This window comes from Micromesistius poutassou, assembly GCF_964030765.1.
Source record: "Micromesistius poutassou genome assembly, chromosome: 2".
NCBI classification, from domain to species: Eukaryota; Metazoa; Chordata; class Actinopteri; order Gadiformes; family Gadidae; genus Micromesistius; species Micromesistius poutassou.
Window position 1 is genome coordinate 6126624 of NC_140272.1, and position 15505 is coordinate 6142128.

Consider the following 15505-nt stretch of genomic DNA (forward strand, 5'->3'; position numbering starts at 1 on the left):
TGATCGCACACAAACTGTTCGGTAGGACCTCCCCCTCCCCCTCCCCCCCCCATCGCCACCTCTGGCCCGCCCTCCTACCCCCCACCCCCCACCCCAGCAAAAGGGGATTTATACTACTCCGTAAAGTGCTGTACGTAGCTACGGAGAGCCTGTCGGAGACCCTCTCCGTAGCTCTACGTGCGCATTCAATATTTGAACTATCCGTTGAGGCAACAGAGACGGACGGAGACGCCAAGGGCTGTGATTGGTCCGGAATCACTTTTCCCGGTTTGACTTTGCACATTATTTACTTTGTGCATTGTTTACTTTGCACATAATGGAATAATAAAACACCAAATAAGATTTGAAAAGCTTTGGAAGTTTATTTTCAACACTATTTCCATGGTTAGTAGTCAGCATATAAGATCGATCGGGCGTAGTAACGGAGTCGGATTACGGATTACGGATACCGAGTATCTGTAATCCGGGTTTCATTCTTCTCTTTTCGTGCCTACAGACAAGCAAGACAACTACGACACGTGTCAGATCTCCTGGCCCAGATTCAGCAAGGTAAACACAGGTCAACACGGTTGGTTGGTGTGTGACGTAGGAGGTCTGTGTGTGTCTGTGTGTGTCTGTGTGTCTCTGTGTGTGTCTGTGCGGGTCACTGGGTGACGCTGAACCTAAACTTGTCTTTGTAGGAGAACTCTGCCCAAGTCAGCTTCACCTTCTGGGTGTGGTTCGATGGAATTCTGACAATGGTCAAAGCGTGCCTGGAAGAGATGTGGAAAGACGGGTGAGTGGTTGAACCGCTGCGCCCGCCAGCGCTCCTCTGGGACAGCGGAGAACACGGGGCAGCGTGGAGGCCAGGCCGCCGCGTGAACCGCTGTTGGTTCAGCATTGACCTCGGCTCTCTTTTGGTGTAAAGGCTGATACTTGAAGCATTTGGTCTGCAGCTCTCAGTACCTCAGTATCTCTCTCTCACTCTGTCTCTTTCTCTCTCTGTGTCTCCCTGTCTGTCTGTCTGACTGTCTGTCTCTCTGTCTTTGTCGTTGTCTCTGTCTGTCTGTCTGTCTGTCTGTCTGTCTGTCTCTGTCTGTCTCTCTCTCTCTCTCTCTCTCTCTGCCTCTGCCTCTGCCTCTGCCTCTCTCTCTCTCTCTCTCTCTCCCTCCAGCTTCATCCTAGGCTTCGTGAGTAAGGAGCGGGTGAAACGCCTCCTGAGGAAGAAGCTCAGAGGGACGTTCCTGCTGCGCTTCAGCGAGAGCATCAAAGACGGAGGGGTGACCTTCTCCTGGGTGGACTACACCCCCGACAGTGAGTCCCGCTCACCGCTGCCCGCTGGTCGTCACCCTGTTCTCCACTGCGTTACATTCAGGGCGTTTAGCAGACGCTTTATCCAAAGTGACATGCAATAAGTACATTTGTCAGAAGAGAGAAACAACAAGAATATATCGCTGTGGGTACAGTATGTTCATAGAACTAAGTGCCAAGCACTAACAATCACTAGGTTAACCCATTCACCGTATACAACAAAGATAGCTAGGATAAGATGCTACACAATGTTAAGTACTATTTTTAAGTGCCAGGACGTACAACATACAATAAGTGCGTACATTAAGTGCCAGGACGTACAACATACAATAAGTGTGTACATTAAGTGCCAGGACGTGCAACATACAATAAGTGCGCAATGAGGGTGTGGGGGTGTGAACACTGAACAGGTGAGTCTTGAGTCTTTTGCGGAAGCTGGTGAGCGACTCTAAGGTCTTGAGAGCGGCAGGGAGCTCATTCCAACACTGCGGTGCCCTTCTTCACCCTGCTGCTCTCCCTCAGACGAGCCGGACGTGAAGTCGGTCCAGCCCTTCACCAGGACGGACCTGGCCCAGATCCCCTTCCACGAGATCCTCAGGAACTTCCAACTGATGGAGACGGACAACGTCCCGGAGAACCCGCTGCTCTACCTGTACCCCAACATCCCCAAGGACCAGGCCTTCGGGAGGTACTACACCGACAAGTGTGGAGGTGAGGCTCCTGCTCAGGGACCTGCTCGGCCGCTTGGGCTTGTCAGCAGCCGCCTGCAGCGCCATCTGGAGGAGGGGGGCGGAACTGGGCCCAGAATAATAGTTTAAATAATAGTTAGTTAATAATAATAGTAGTAATAGTTTGTTTTAAATTTTGCCACCGGCTCACAGCTTAATGACAGAAAGGACAAAACTATCTTCCAAAAGAAGCATACTGCTATTAACCCGACTGTATGCACTCATGTCTCCATTGTCAAAGTACATCTAGTAGGTTGTGAGCTCATGTGTGTCTCGTGCTCCTCTCAGAACAAAGTCCGTACATCAAGTACATCCGGACCAAGCTGGTCTTCGTCTCCAAGGAGTGAGTACCTTCAGCTCTCTGCCCTCTACCTACCACCACTCAGTCTTAGTGTCTAGTGAGGTCATCATCTCTCTACCCTCTACCTACCACCACTCAGTCTTAGTGTCTAGTGAGTAAATCCATCTCTCTACCACCACTCAGTCTTAGTGTCTAGTGAGTAAATCCATCTCTCTACCACCACTCAGTCTTAGTGTCTAGTGAGTAAGTCTTAGGCCCTGTCCCATTTCTCCCCCCTTAAAACGTCCACTTGGTTTGGAGTGCCCTCAACAGTAAATCTTCCACTTCGTTTTAAGCCTGCATCGGACCTCACTACGTTTTGAGGGTGGATTTATATAAGGGCAAAATAGCTCTCCCCCTTGCTCCCTACAGTAATGGGACACCCTACCCCTACATGAGAACGCGCAAAATCTAGGGTTAGGGCAAAAATCTAGGGTTAGGGGAGGTATTGGGACGGGGCCTACGTCTCTAGTGAGATCATCATCTCCTCTACCTTCTCCCTACCACCACTCAGTCTTAGGCCCAGTCCCATTTCTCTCCCCTTAACAACAACACTTGCTTTGAGTGCCCTTAGCTGCAAGTCAGCTACCGAGCTGGCTAGCTTTCAAGGTTTGGTTTTAAGGGGAAAACAGCACTCCCCCATCGCACTTAAGTATTGGGACACCCTACCCCTTAGCGGGAACGCGCAAAATCTAGGGTTAGGGCTCAAATCTAAGGGAAGGAGGAGAATTGGGACAGGGCCTTAGTCTCTAGTGAGTACATCAGCTCCTCTACCTTCTCCCTACCACCACTCAGTCTTAGTCTCAAGTGAGTACATATTTTCCTTCCCAGTCGTTCCAAACAGCTTTTGTTGTTGTTGTTGTAGTGTTGTTTGTTTGTGGTTTGTTGCTGAAAACAACAACAACTCAGAAGCTGTGGCCTCATGAAATCGGTAACAACAGCCGATGAGCCGCCGGTTAACGGCTGCTTGTGATTGGTCCCTGCAGGGGCCGGCTGGAAGCCAAGTCCCCTCAGTACTCAGACATGGTGGAGGGCGCGGAGGCTCCGCCCTCACAGGGTGAGCTGTGTGGACAGACCGCCGGTGAGTCCTGGCTCTGTCCAGCCAACGGCAGTCGTCCCTCCCCTCTGCTCCCACCAATCAACGCTCAGGGAGCATGTGGGGTGTTTGGGGGTGCATGCGGGGGTGTATGTGGGGGCGTATGTGAGGGTGGGTGAATGAACACACAGGTTGCATGGGAGCTTTTCGAAACCTTTGATTCGGTTTCTGGCGGGACTGGTTATCATCACCTAACATCTCCGCCTGCTGCAGCTTCGACTATTCAACGCAGTATACCTCCTCAAGTTAACATGAAGTCTACCTGTAGTCGGTAGGCCTACAAGAGGTCTACTGTAGTCGGTAGGCCTATGTGAGGTCTACCTGTAGTTGGTAGACCTACGTAAAGTCTACCTGTAGGCCTATGTGAGGTCTACCTGTAGGCCTATGTGAGGTCTACCTGTAGGCCTACATCAAGTCTATTTGTTTTCTTGATGGAACTTGAAGATGTATATTTGAGAGAGGCTGTAACTGTTTCCCCAGGTAAGATAGGAGCAGAGTACATGCCTAAACATGGGATTCAAATCTAATAAAAAATGCATGCAAATTAACAATACAATACTGAGGCACCATGATGCACGTTGAAAGGGACAAAATACAAACTATAAACTAATCAGTAAAGGGCCTTCCTTTAAAGTCTAAACAATGGTGGACTCTCCTCCTCCTCCCCCTTGTCCTCCTGCTCCTCCTCCTGCTACTCCTCCTCCTGCTCCTTCTCCTCCTCCTCCTCCCCCTGCTCCTCCTCCTCCCCCTTGTCCTCCTGCTCCACCTCCTGCTACTCCTCCTCCCCCTGGTCCTCCTGCTACTCCTCCTCCTGCTCCTTCTCCTCATCCTCCTCCCCCTGCTCCTCCTCCTTCTCCTCTTCCCGTTCCTCCTCCTCCCCCTCCTCCTCCTCCTCCTCCTCCTCTTCCTCCTGCTCCTCCTCCTGCTCCAGACGGAGATGCGATCCTGAAAGCAGCGGAGGAGGCGATGGACGACCCCCTGCTGTCCTCCACGGGGGGGGCATCTGATAGCGACCTGCTGGCCCTCCTCGACATCGGGGTTGGCTTCAACTGCGGGGACCTGCTGACTCTGGACGGGTCCACCCACGAAGACCTGGTCTTCGTGGGGGGGCCCACCCATGAAGACCTGGCCTTTGTGGACGGGCCCCCCCACGAAGACCTGGCCTTCGTGGACGGGCCCCCCCACGAAGACCTGGGCTTCCCGTTCGAATGCCGCACGCTGCTCACCGGGCTTCAGTTGTAAACCAACCAGATGTTAGATATCTCTGCTACGTAACTTCCATTATGAAGGTTCAGCTCGTAATCAGCTCTCAACGTTTCTGCCAACGCTTTCAAAAGTCCTCTAATATCTAAGTCCAACCAGGAAGGGAAGGGCGCTCTCTACAGGGAAACGCTGGTTACTGCAATAACTTTTCTGCTTTATGCTGACGACCTGTTTTATCTTGTGAAGAAAATGTCGAGGGGGGGGCGGGGTTAATTCAATGTAGAACCGCTACTGACGAGATGTGGGGGAACAAACTAGAAACATCTCGGTGGACCGAGGTTGGAGCTGAGCTCTGGACGTGGGACGAATGTTTTGGTCTTCCAGGACCTCAGGATGAAGGTCCTGTTAGTTTACATAATTGTGTTAATATAAAGATATTTGTATTATGTCCATGCAGAACATTGTTTTTAATGTAGGCCTATATTACGTTTTAATAATTCAGCCTCCAGTCCCAATTGAAACCGCCACTGAGGGATTAGACTGCAGTAGGCCTATTCATTTACTTTTAACATTTTAATTTAATCTGGGATTGCTTTTCATTTCCTCCTTTTGTTAAACCACTGACATTCGTAAATGCATCTATCTTGCGTGTATGAACAATAAAGTGCCACGTTTTGAATGAGTCATGCTGGTTAGAAGTGTTCCTTTCGTCATGATTCATCTTGGAATCTTTTTTTTATTTTAGATTTATTTTTGAAACGGTACTGAAACATGTTTAATAAAAGGTGTGATTGCTGGGCTCGGTTCCCGTTTGGTTGTGGATTCAGAAGATGAGCTGAGAGAGGAGGAATCAGGATGAGAGCACTTTGATATTAATATAGTGGGTGACCACATCTTCAAAGCGGCTTTATTTATATCACGCGGAGCAATTTGCAAATATATAGTATATACTTGTAATGTAATTGAGTAAGTACAAACCTGGATAATAAATAATGGTTAACAAAATAATAATTCGTTTTGAAATAATTAACTATTGTGTAATTTGACGGAGGACCGCCCTCACCCCCTCATCTGATCAGCAGACCTCCCTCACCCCTTCATCTGATCAGCAGACCGCCCTAACCCCTTCATCTGATCAGCAGACAAGGATGGACTCCCAACACAACTGGGGACCGGGCCCAGGACCAGGACGACCAGACCAACGTCCACTGTCAAGGTGGGACCTGGAGACAGCGCCAAGCTGCTCCCAGTTCAGTGGATAATGGCAGTAGCTAAGGTAAGCAGTTTGTCTTGTTGTCAACTGTCTCAGACTGGACTGGGTCTGTTCCCCGAACAGACAGAGCTGTGAGTTACAATGCTGTGAACATTTTGTCTGTCGAGCTTCAAGTACAGGACGCATTACTGATATGTCTGAACATTTTAAGAACCAGCAAAGTGTTGCGTTGAAAGGTGCGTCGGGGTTCAGTCTCCTCCTGGCGGTGGCTGAAAGGTACTGCAGTAATACGTGAGGGACTTGGGATTAAAGCTGAGGCATGATGGGACCACTACAGGGGAGGATGTGCACAAATATATGCTGATCATTTTGAGGTGAGGGGTTTATATCAGTCGTCCCCCGATGGTAGGAAGCAGAGGGGATTCGTTAATAAAGGAGACCTAGTTGGCATTGTCTCTCTACAGACGAGCAGCAACAGTATGTAATAAATAAATAAATAAATAAATGCACATTATGAACATATATAACATATATAAACATTTTCTGGCACTGGGGTTAGTGATTATTATTGTTTTAAACATTGGAAAGTGGGACTGGACCACCAATAGCTGACCCTATTTACTCAGAAGTTGTGAGTCAGTTTGTGAAGAACATTGAGAAAGTTGGCCTTTTCACACTTCCTCTATTGCCCAAAAATACACATGTTGTGTTAAATGGGAATATCCCTCATTAGGGCTAGTCTACAACATTTCCATGTTTGTTGTGCAAGGCACTATTTTGCAAAGACTTTTATAAACTTCCATCATTATCCAAGAAAACTTGAAACCTGAAACCTTTCCAATATTGTTGCCGTTCTGACCAGCTGTCCAGCTGGCTCTTCTACTGCACCTCTTCTATAAAGACACATTCCATAATTACATTGACCGGCTCCTGGGGTCTGGCCCTTTGAGAACGCCTGTGGGTGTGTTCCAAAACGTTAGCTCTTTCACTGTAGGCTACTTCGGGGGGGTCAAGTAGTAGCAGTTAGTGGTCAAGCAGCAGTTAACGAGAAGTGTGGAGATGATACAGCAGAGCTGCACCACTGAAGACAAGGTCGTCTGTCTCTGTCTGTCTTCAGCGCTGTATGGACGCGTGTTCAGAGAGAGTCTACATACCTGACGACCAGCAGGAGGCCGTCCTGTTCCTCAGGGCCGGCTCCCACGTCTCCAGAGACGGGCCAGGGGCGAGATGGCCCTGGTGAGCAGCAGACGATAGGACCGGCGGAACTGTGGGTTCAACACGGCGTAGAGCAGGGGGTTGATGCAGCTGTTGAGCCAGGTGAGGTTGGCGCAGATCATGTGGAGGATTCGCGGAGCGCGGCCCCCCTGGTCAACCAGGTTCAGCAGCAGGAACGGGACAAAGCAGAACACGAAACACAGGAAGACGGAAAAACACATCCGGGTCACTCGCTTGAACTCGCCGTCGCCCCCGGAGCTCTGAGACGCATGGGGGGGGGTCGTAGAGGGAGGGGTGGTAGAGGGAGGGGAGGTCGATGGAGGGGTCGGAGATGGAGAGGTCGATGGAGGGGTGGTAGATAGAGAGGTCGTAGATGGAGAGGTCGATGGAGGGGTCGTAGATGGAGAGGTCGATGGAGGGGTGGTAGATAGAGAGGTCGTAGATGGAGAGGTCGATGGAGGGGTGGTAGATGGAGAGGTCGTAGATGGAGAGGTCGATGGAGGGGTCAAAGCCGGAGGGGTCGTGGCCGACGGGGTGGTGGCTGGCTCCTCGGGGGAGGCCCCGGCCCCGTGTGAGTCCAAGGCGGAGTGAGTGAGCTGTGGTTCCCCCGGCTCCCGGTCCCACGTGGCTCCGGCCTTGTGTGCGGGCGGTTCCCCCTGGCCGCCGACCTCATTGGAGCACGTGGGGGCCCCCCCGCTGCCCACGCCGCTGTCGTCCTCCGTCCGGGCCTCCGGGGGGGCCTTCCTCCTGGAGGAGCGGCGGCTGGGCCGGTAGCGCAGCAGGGCCCGGGCCGCCAGCTGGACCCGCCGGTAGATCAGCAGGTAGAAGACGCCCACGCAGAACAGCCCCGCGAAGAAGTAGAGGAAGAGCAGGACGGTGGTGTAGGGCCGGCCGCGCGTCCGGTGGAAGCTGCAGGTGCAGACCTGAGGCACAAAGACGTACACGGGCCAGAGCGGGCCGAATCTGGCCAGGCCCAGGGCCCAGGTGGAGGGCAGCAGGAGCAGCAGCCCGCGGGCGGAGAAGAGCCGCTCGAAGATGGCCCTCCGCTCCACCAGGAGGTAGCGGCTCGCGGCGATCAGGCAGAGCGTGAGGATGGACACGGCGTTGGAGACGAAGAGGAGCAGGCCGAAGGCCCGGCACCCCAGCACTCCTCCTCGCCAGCGCAGGTGCAGGTAGGAGTCGGTGGACACGGGCTGCAGCAGCGCGCAGTACAGGAGGTCGGCCAGCGCCAGGTTGACGATCAGCACGTTGAAGCGGGTCCGGATGCACGGGTCGGAGGCGAAGGCCAGGACGGTCATCAGGTTCCCCACGGTGCCCGTGATCGTGACCAGGCACCCCCACAGCACGGCCAGGTAGCGGTACTCCACCACCAGGGGGTGGTAGCAGGAGAAGGTCTGGTTTTCTGAGTCCGAGTCATTGGTCAGCATACTGAGTACATTCAATTAACAAACCAAAAGATAGATTAGTTTAAATGTTATTGGACATCTCTGGCACATGTGAACATTTAAATGATGACATTAAATACACGGGGGCCATGAACTGGCATAAAGATATTGCAGCTCTACTGATTTACAGAGAGCACACTGCCTCTGATACAGATAATGCAGCTTTACTGATTTAATGAATCAATTCCCTGTGAAAATGCTACTGTGTTGGTAGGACTGAGCCATCAGCCTTCTGTAGTTCTGTTTTCTAAAATGCAGAACTGCAATGCAATTCGAGAGTGGTGCTGTTAACTTTGTAAAACTAAGGTTTAACTTCTCTGTTGGAGAGCCAGGCTTAGGATCCTTGCACTACATTATCATTTAACAAAATAATTATATTTTAATAGATAGATAGATTATAATAGATATATATATATATAATAGAATAATTTATGTATGTAATTTATCTATTTCACACATAAATTATATATATATATATATATATACTTATAAATAACATACATACATAATAATGTATGCATAAATAAAACAAATGAATGGTAGCCAAGCCCTTTATCTGCCTCTATACCACACACATTATTTGAATCTTGTTTTTAGATAATTCTGTTCATCTAGCGTGAGTGAGGAGTCAACACAGAAGCAGTCCATAGTAATCAGCCTCACCTTGCTGAGGCGTCCCTCCAGCCCCAAGGCTCCATGCTGGGTGAACACTGAAGAACATCCACGTCTAGCCTGTAGATGAACGCTAAATACTGTAAATGATGTGTATTTCCTCCTCTCTACTTCCTCCTGTATTTTTTGTGTATTTCCCTAATTGCATATGCAATGGAAGAGGAGGGAATTCAGACATTTGTCATGAAATGGAATTTCCCAATTCTATCAGCCTGCTCTGTTAAACAGGGGTTGAAGTGAACCAGGTAGTAAACATTCAGCCTGCTCTGTTAAACAGGGGTTGAAGTGAACCAGGTAGTAAACATTCAGCCTGCTCTGTTAAACAGGGGTTGAAGTGAAACAGGTAGTAAACATTCAGCCTGAACGGTTAAAGTGGGTGTGTATGTTTGAAGGAAGTAGACATTGGGCCTTAACATTTAAAGGTGTGTGTATCAAGGAAGTATATATCGACAACAACTGCCATTGTTCACATTATTTAATAATTTATTTAGCTAATTCAATATCAACAATGATGTTTCTCTCTGTTCTTTTACATTTCTATAATAATCTACATGTGTACAATTACAAGTCATAACACGCCCCCTAAGTAACATTTAAATACATTGAGACGATTTCTGTTATTGCATCAAACAATATACCTTTTTTCAGGAGTAGGGTATTTTTAAGTATTGCTAATATTTCCCTGTCACAAATCTTTGTCTGAACCCCAACATGTGACCTGCACCCCAACATGTGACCTGCACCCCAACATGTGACCTGCACCCCAACATGTGACCTGTACCCCAACATGTGACCTGCACCCCAACATGTGACCTGCACCCCAACATGTGACCTGCACCCCAACATGTGACCTGCACCCCAACATGTGACCTGTACCCCTACATCTGACCTGTACCCCAACATGTGACCTGTACCCCAACATGTGACCTGTACCCCAACATGTGACCTGCATCAGTCTGAAAGGAGATCCTCATGTTCACAGTGATGTGAGCTCAGGGCATGCTAAATGTATCCGTGGATGCCATGACAACACCATTGTTTATCATGGCTTTATCATATCATAGCTTCAGTGCTCAAAAGGCGTCTCTTGCCTCATGAGAGTTTCCCTCATTGACTACACGATGGTATGATGCACGCCTACATGTGAAGTACGTTGGACATCGAGCCAGTGGAGTGGGTGGAGATCCGTTGTGGGGGTGTCTTGGTGCTCTGTGTTTTCTGGGTTCCTTGATCCGTTTCCCAGGTCAGCTGGGAGTGATCATGACCTTGGGGTTTGAGGTCAGGTGTAGACTCTACTGCCTTCGACTTATGCCCATAAGGAGAGAGCTAGAGGGCGCGGCCTATGGGGAATAGAACAAGCACGGTGACCGGCCGCAGCTGATTGGCCGCCGGGTCCTCAGTATGTGGAGGGTATCGTTTGCGACAGAGCGGAAGATGAGGACGATGAGGACGTACCTTACTACACAACATGCTGCAGTTATACGTAGCGATCACTCGAGACTCGAATGAGTGCTCTATCTAACAACTAAGAGCTCTGCAGAGAGACCCACATGAACTTGTTTTAAAACACGGACTCAAGTGAAACAGGGAACCGGTGTTGTGCACATGGTGCACCCCCCCCCCCCCCCCACACCCACCCCTACCTCAACCACCCTGCTGGTGTAGCTGCCTCTCGTGGTGGGCGGAGCTCCACCACAAGCAACAGTGTGCATTTAGAATTCAGTTTTGTTATGGAAAGAAAACAATATAGTGTAGAGTATAGTGCCCGTCCTCGGGTTGTGTTCACAGTGTTCAGATGATTCCTTTAAGACACTTCTGTTTGAAACATGAGGTACAGAAACAGCTGGTACCATGAGATCTGCATAAGGGAGGGCTGGGTCCCTTCACAGCACAGACACACGCACTGCTCGTGATCGGCCATCAAGGACAGAGGGGAGGAATGCTGGTTGAACCTAAACGGCTACAGCTAGCCACTAATAGCCACTCACTTAGCCCCTCCCCGAGCCACTCACTAAGCAAGGCGCTAAGCAAGCCACTAGGCAAGCCACTAGGCAAGCCACTAAGCAAGCTGCTTACCAAGCCACTCACCAAGCCACTCCCCCGTAGCTGCATTGACCCATCCCTCAGGTCTCAGGTCTCACCACAGCCCTGTGGGCCTCCAGTCACCCGTCTCTGCCTTAAGACACAAATCGTCCCTCCTTCACTTGAGTTTCCTCTCCCAGAGAAGAAAATATAGACTAGTATCAATCACTTCTAAAACAGATACTAATACCTTTAAGAGGAAAAGCACGCACAAGTAGCTCACAAAATACAGATCTAAAAAGTGCATATTGTCCGGTCCATGTTGTGTGTGGAAGTTAGAATGATGCCGGTGGACACAGGAGGACTCTCCTACACTGGGGGAGAGAAGGTATTGGACAGGGCGGGGCGGGGCGGAGGAGCGGGGTGCAGGGGGATTGAAGAGGTAGGGCTTTGCATCAGTCATGTTAAATGAAAACAACTCTTTAAAGAAAAGGATCCCATTGTCATCTGCACAGTCTCGTCTTTGTCCCTCGCAGCTCCTGAACACTTAGGAAGATGATCGATATGTGAGGACCTCCATGTTTTTTCATGCATTTCTCCGGACGTCCCTTAGGCAGACCGTCCCTTAGGGCAGACCCCGTCCCTCAGGGCAGACCGTCCCCCTTAGGCAGACCCCCTGATGTGACGCCAGGCGGCTGGAGGATGAAGGGGACATGAGAAAGAAGGGTGGATGGATGAATGTCTGCCTCAGTGAAACGTGTCATCAGTCCGTGGGCTTCACAGTGTGCTTCTCCCCGCCGGCCCCGGTCCGGTCAGTAGGGGGCGAAGAGGATGGGGCCGTGCGTGGTGCGCATGGGCCCCGGGGCGGGCCGGAGCAGGCTGAGGGGGGTTCCCTGCAGCAGGTGGGGGTGATGGGGGTGGTGAGGGTGGTGAGGGTGGGGGTGGGTGCCGGGGCACGCCGCCCGTATCTGCGCTAGCTGATTGGAGGATGCTGCAGCCGCCATCGCCGCGGCGACGGCCAGGGGGTTGGGCAGGAGTCCGGCCCCCATGTTCTTAGGAAGGTCCTTGGAGAAGCTCAGGGTGGGCTGCATGGACCACGAACACCAGGAGAAGATCAGAAGAAGAATCATCGACATGTACAGCACTGTGGAGCGTACCATTTGAACATGTACAGCACTGTGGAGAGTACCATTTGAACATATAAAGCACTGTGGAGAGTACCATTTGAACATGTACAGCACTGTGGAGCGTACCATTTGAACATGTACAGCACTGTGGAGAGTACCATTTGAACATATAAAGCACTGTGGATCATACCACACTGGAAAAATGGCTGTGAAATCCACAGTAAATTACGTGTAATTTACTGTATAGTACTGTGTAATATGTCTAATAACACAGTAATGTAGTAATTGATTCTGTCAATCACAGTAAACATTATACTACTGTAGTCATTCCCAGTGACATTATACTACTGTAGTCATTCACAGTAACATTATAATACTACTGTAGACATTCTCTCTCTGTTAATTGCTTTGGAGGACCATCTAGATACGCAACGTTTTTGTCTTTATAATTATCTAAATATTATTTTGAATGTATGTACACTCTACTGTCGTGAATATCAACACATTCTGTTAACAGATAAATGAACGTCGTGTCCTGCGACTCATGTTTTCGTTGCTCTTTGCGTAATAAATGATTGGATCCCCTGGCAACAGACTGCGCAACATGGTGGTTCATGGACTACTACACGACTCTAGGGGGCAGCATAGCCGCTTCAACAACAGGACTCTAGGGGGCAGCATAGCCGCTTCAACAACACGACTCTAGTCGTGCTCATTTAAGTGGACACAGCAAATAAAGTCAGTAACTCTTGTGTCAGCTCTGCTTTGCAGATAAAGTACAAATTGAAAGATGTAATGCGGCCCCTTTTCAATTCAGCACAGGAAATCAATGAAGCGGGTTTGCAGACAAGACTATTGTAATTTCGTTTTTGTTTTATATTTGATTATTGCAGGAGACACGGTGTGGTCTGCGAACAAGTGGATGCTGTCGATAGAGGGCCGTGTTGTGCTCAGTGGAATCCGGAACATACCATGAATTCCCTGAGCTTCTTGTGCCGACTCAGGAGAGGGTTGGGTTTTCCCGCCACTCCGTCGCGATGCCGCCGGCTCGATATGTGCTGTAAGGAAGAAGTCGAGGTGAGACACATGGAGACGGTCATGTGATCACGGACTCAAGGTGAGAAACATGGAGACGGTCATGTGATCACGGACTCAAGGTGAGAAACATGGAGACCGTCATGTGATCATGGATTCAAGTCTGGCCGCGTTATTACCTGCTTGAGCTGCAGCTCTGAGTTCACCCTGACGTTGCAGATCTCACAGTGGAAGGTCCGTTCCTCCGAGTTGGCCTCTGAGTTGGGGGAGGCTCCCGGCTCGCCCGGCACCCGGGGCCCCAGGCGGGGGTAGGCCTTGATGGGCCCCAGCCCGCTGCGGGCCTCCTGGATGGTTTTGTGTTTGGTGCCTTGAGAAAGGAAGGGAAGCAAGAGAACAACAAGGCATAAAACCACATGTTGATAGTGTTTCAGACACCATAACTTTCAACGTTAGTATCCCCATGCAGCTGTGAACATTTGGCCTCATATCTCCGCCTCGTCTTCCCCTCTGCTAAGAGAGAGACCCTCGTTCTCCACTCTCCCATGCAGAACAAATGCATCAATTCAATTCTCTTCAACAAAAAGCATCCCACATTTCCTCTGATTTATGACATGTTGGCCAGGCTTCACGAGGCAAGCTTTCCCTCTCTGTAAAGGTTTTCTAGCCTGGAGGACTAGACCCTATCCACCTCCTCCTGCCCCTCCTCCCCCCTCCTCCTCCTCCCCCTCCTCCTCCCCCTTCCTCCTCCTCCATCTCCTGCTCCTGCTCCTCCTCCTCCTCCTTCTCCTCCTCCTCCTCCCTCTACCTCTCCTCTTCCTACTCCTCCTCCTCCTCCTCCCTCCCATCCTCCTCATCCTCCTCCTCCTGCTCCTCCTCCTCCTCCCCCCCTCCATCTCCTGTCCCCTCCTCCTCCTCCTCCCCCTCCCCCTCCTCCTCCTCCTCCCCCTCCTCCTCCTCCTCCTCCTCCTTCTCCACCTCCTCCTCCCCCTCCTCCTCCTCCTCCTCCTCCTCCCCCTCCTACCTTTGTTGTGTGCCTCAGTTGTGAGAGGGAGTTGACGGCCACCTTGCAGAGGGAGCAGTAGAGCAGCTTCTTGGCTTTGTCCTCCTCAGAGTCCCCGAGGCCGGGCTGGGGGCCAGGCTGGGGGCCGGGGACGGGTCGTCCGGGGGCCCCGGGACCGTCGGCTCCCCGTGCGCCGCCACCGTACCAGGGCCCGGGGAGCCGGTCGGCGCCGGGGGCGGAGTCTGCCCGGAAGAAAGGAGGAGGGGCCACTCGCTGCCGGGGAGGGCGGGGGTCGCTGGGGGCTGGGGGGCGGAGGAGAGTCCTCGGTGCACATGGGCTGGGGCTCGTCTGCAACAGAACCAGGAGGAGCAGGGTGTTATCAGAGAGTGGAAACCAGTCGGCTCCTGCTTACCCCCCCTCTGGTCTCTCTGGTGGGGGGGGGGGGGGGGGGGAGAGCCACTTCACATCCCTGTAGAGCCATGAGGCATGTGTGACTGTGTTCTCACCCTCCCTGCTGGGCTCGGGTCCCGGGCTGCAGGGGGAGGGTCCCGGCGTGGGGGTGCAGACCAGCAGTGGGGGCTGGGTCTTGTCTGCGTCCGGGCTGCGGCCGGTCTTGACGTCTCTATCCCCTTGACGCGGCGCGCGTGGCGGTTCCCCTTGTAGTGGGCCTCGGCCTGGCTCTGGAGGGACGGACAGACGGGCGGACAGGTCAGCAGACGCCACAGTGGGGGAGAGGGGGAGAGAGGGAGGGACCTGAGCAGATGATACGCTGATGACATCGTTCTCCTGGGCCGCGTGTCCCTCGGCGAGACGGACCCTGTGGCGCCCTGAGCCCCTGTCCCGCTCCCGTGTGGGTGCTGACCCCCAGGGGCCTCCTCATCTGAGAAGGTCAGTGATTGGCTGCTGTGGTCTGCTTGCCCGGAGATGACAGTGTTTGCTTACCTAAAGCCGGCTGAGTCTACTAACTAGAACCTGACCTATGCATGCTATATTTCAAATGTGATGATTTGTGGGTGTGTGTGTTTGTGTGTGTGTGTGTGTGTGTGTGTGTGTGTGTGTGTGTGTGTGTGTGTGTGTGTGTGTGTGTGTGTGTGTGTGTGTGTGTGTGTGTGTGTGTGT

General features: G+C 51.5%; 2 protein-coding genes and 1 pseudogene across 4 annotated transcripts in view; 1 reads left to right on the forward strand and 2 right to left on the reverse strand.

Moving 5' to 3' along the window:
- stat2 (signal transducer and activator of transcription 2) overlaps window positions 1–5341 on the forward strand; it is a 12177-nt gene extending 6836 nt beyond the window's left edge. The window contains exons 17-24 of the mRNA XM_084464536.1: window positions 1–21; window positions 497–549; window positions 681–775; window positions 1154–1293; window positions 1813–2001; window positions 2307–2361; window positions 3345–3439; window positions 4386–5341. The exon at window positions 1–21 is cut by the window's left edge and continues 115 nt beyond it. Coding sequence (XP_084320662.1) covers window positions 1–21; window positions 497–549; window positions 681–775; window positions 1154–1293; window positions 1813–2001; window positions 2307–2361; window positions 3345–3439; window positions 4386–4696 — 959 coding nt within the window. The 3' untranslated portion in view covers window positions 4697–5341. The remainder of the gene's footprint in view (window positions 22–496; window positions 550–680; window positions 776–1153; window positions 1294–1812; window positions 2002–2306; window positions 2362–3344; window positions 3440–4385) is intronic.
- gpr84 (G protein-coupled receptor 84) lies at window positions 1956–10017 on the reverse strand. Of its 2 annotated transcripts, XM_084464545.1 has the most exons (3): window positions 9194–10017; window positions 7025–8513; window positions 1956–2066 (listed from the first exon to the last, which is right to left on the reverse strand). In XM_084464545.1, the coding sequence occupies exons 1-2, from the start codon at window positions 9226–9228 to the stop codon at window positions 7055–7057; spliced, it is 1494 nt and encodes a 497-aa protein (XP_084320671.1). In that variant the 5' UTR covers window positions 9229–10017; the 3' UTR covers window positions 1956–2066; window positions 7025–7054. The 2 variants fall into 2 exon arrangements, with proteins under 2 accessions (XP_084320671.1, XP_084320670.1); XM_084464544.1 differs by lacking the exon at window positions 1956–2066 and having other exon boundaries at window positions 7015–8513.
- Window positions 10018–12036: 2019 nt separating this feature from the next.
- The window catches only part of LOC311339338 (zinc finger protein 385A-like), a 5170-nt pseudogene continuing 1701 nt past the window's right edge, over window positions 12037–15505 (reverse strand). Inside the window, exons 3-7 of the transcript in view lie at window positions 14893–15066; window positions 14408–14688; window positions 13566–13753; window positions 13323–13409; window positions 12037–12309 (exon numbers count right to left, since the gene is read on the reverse strand). The product of the transcript in view is annotated as a zinc finger protein 385A-like (transcript). The remainder of the gene's footprint in view (window positions 12310–13322; window positions 13410–13565; window positions 13754–14407; window positions 14689–14892; window positions 15067–15505) is intronic.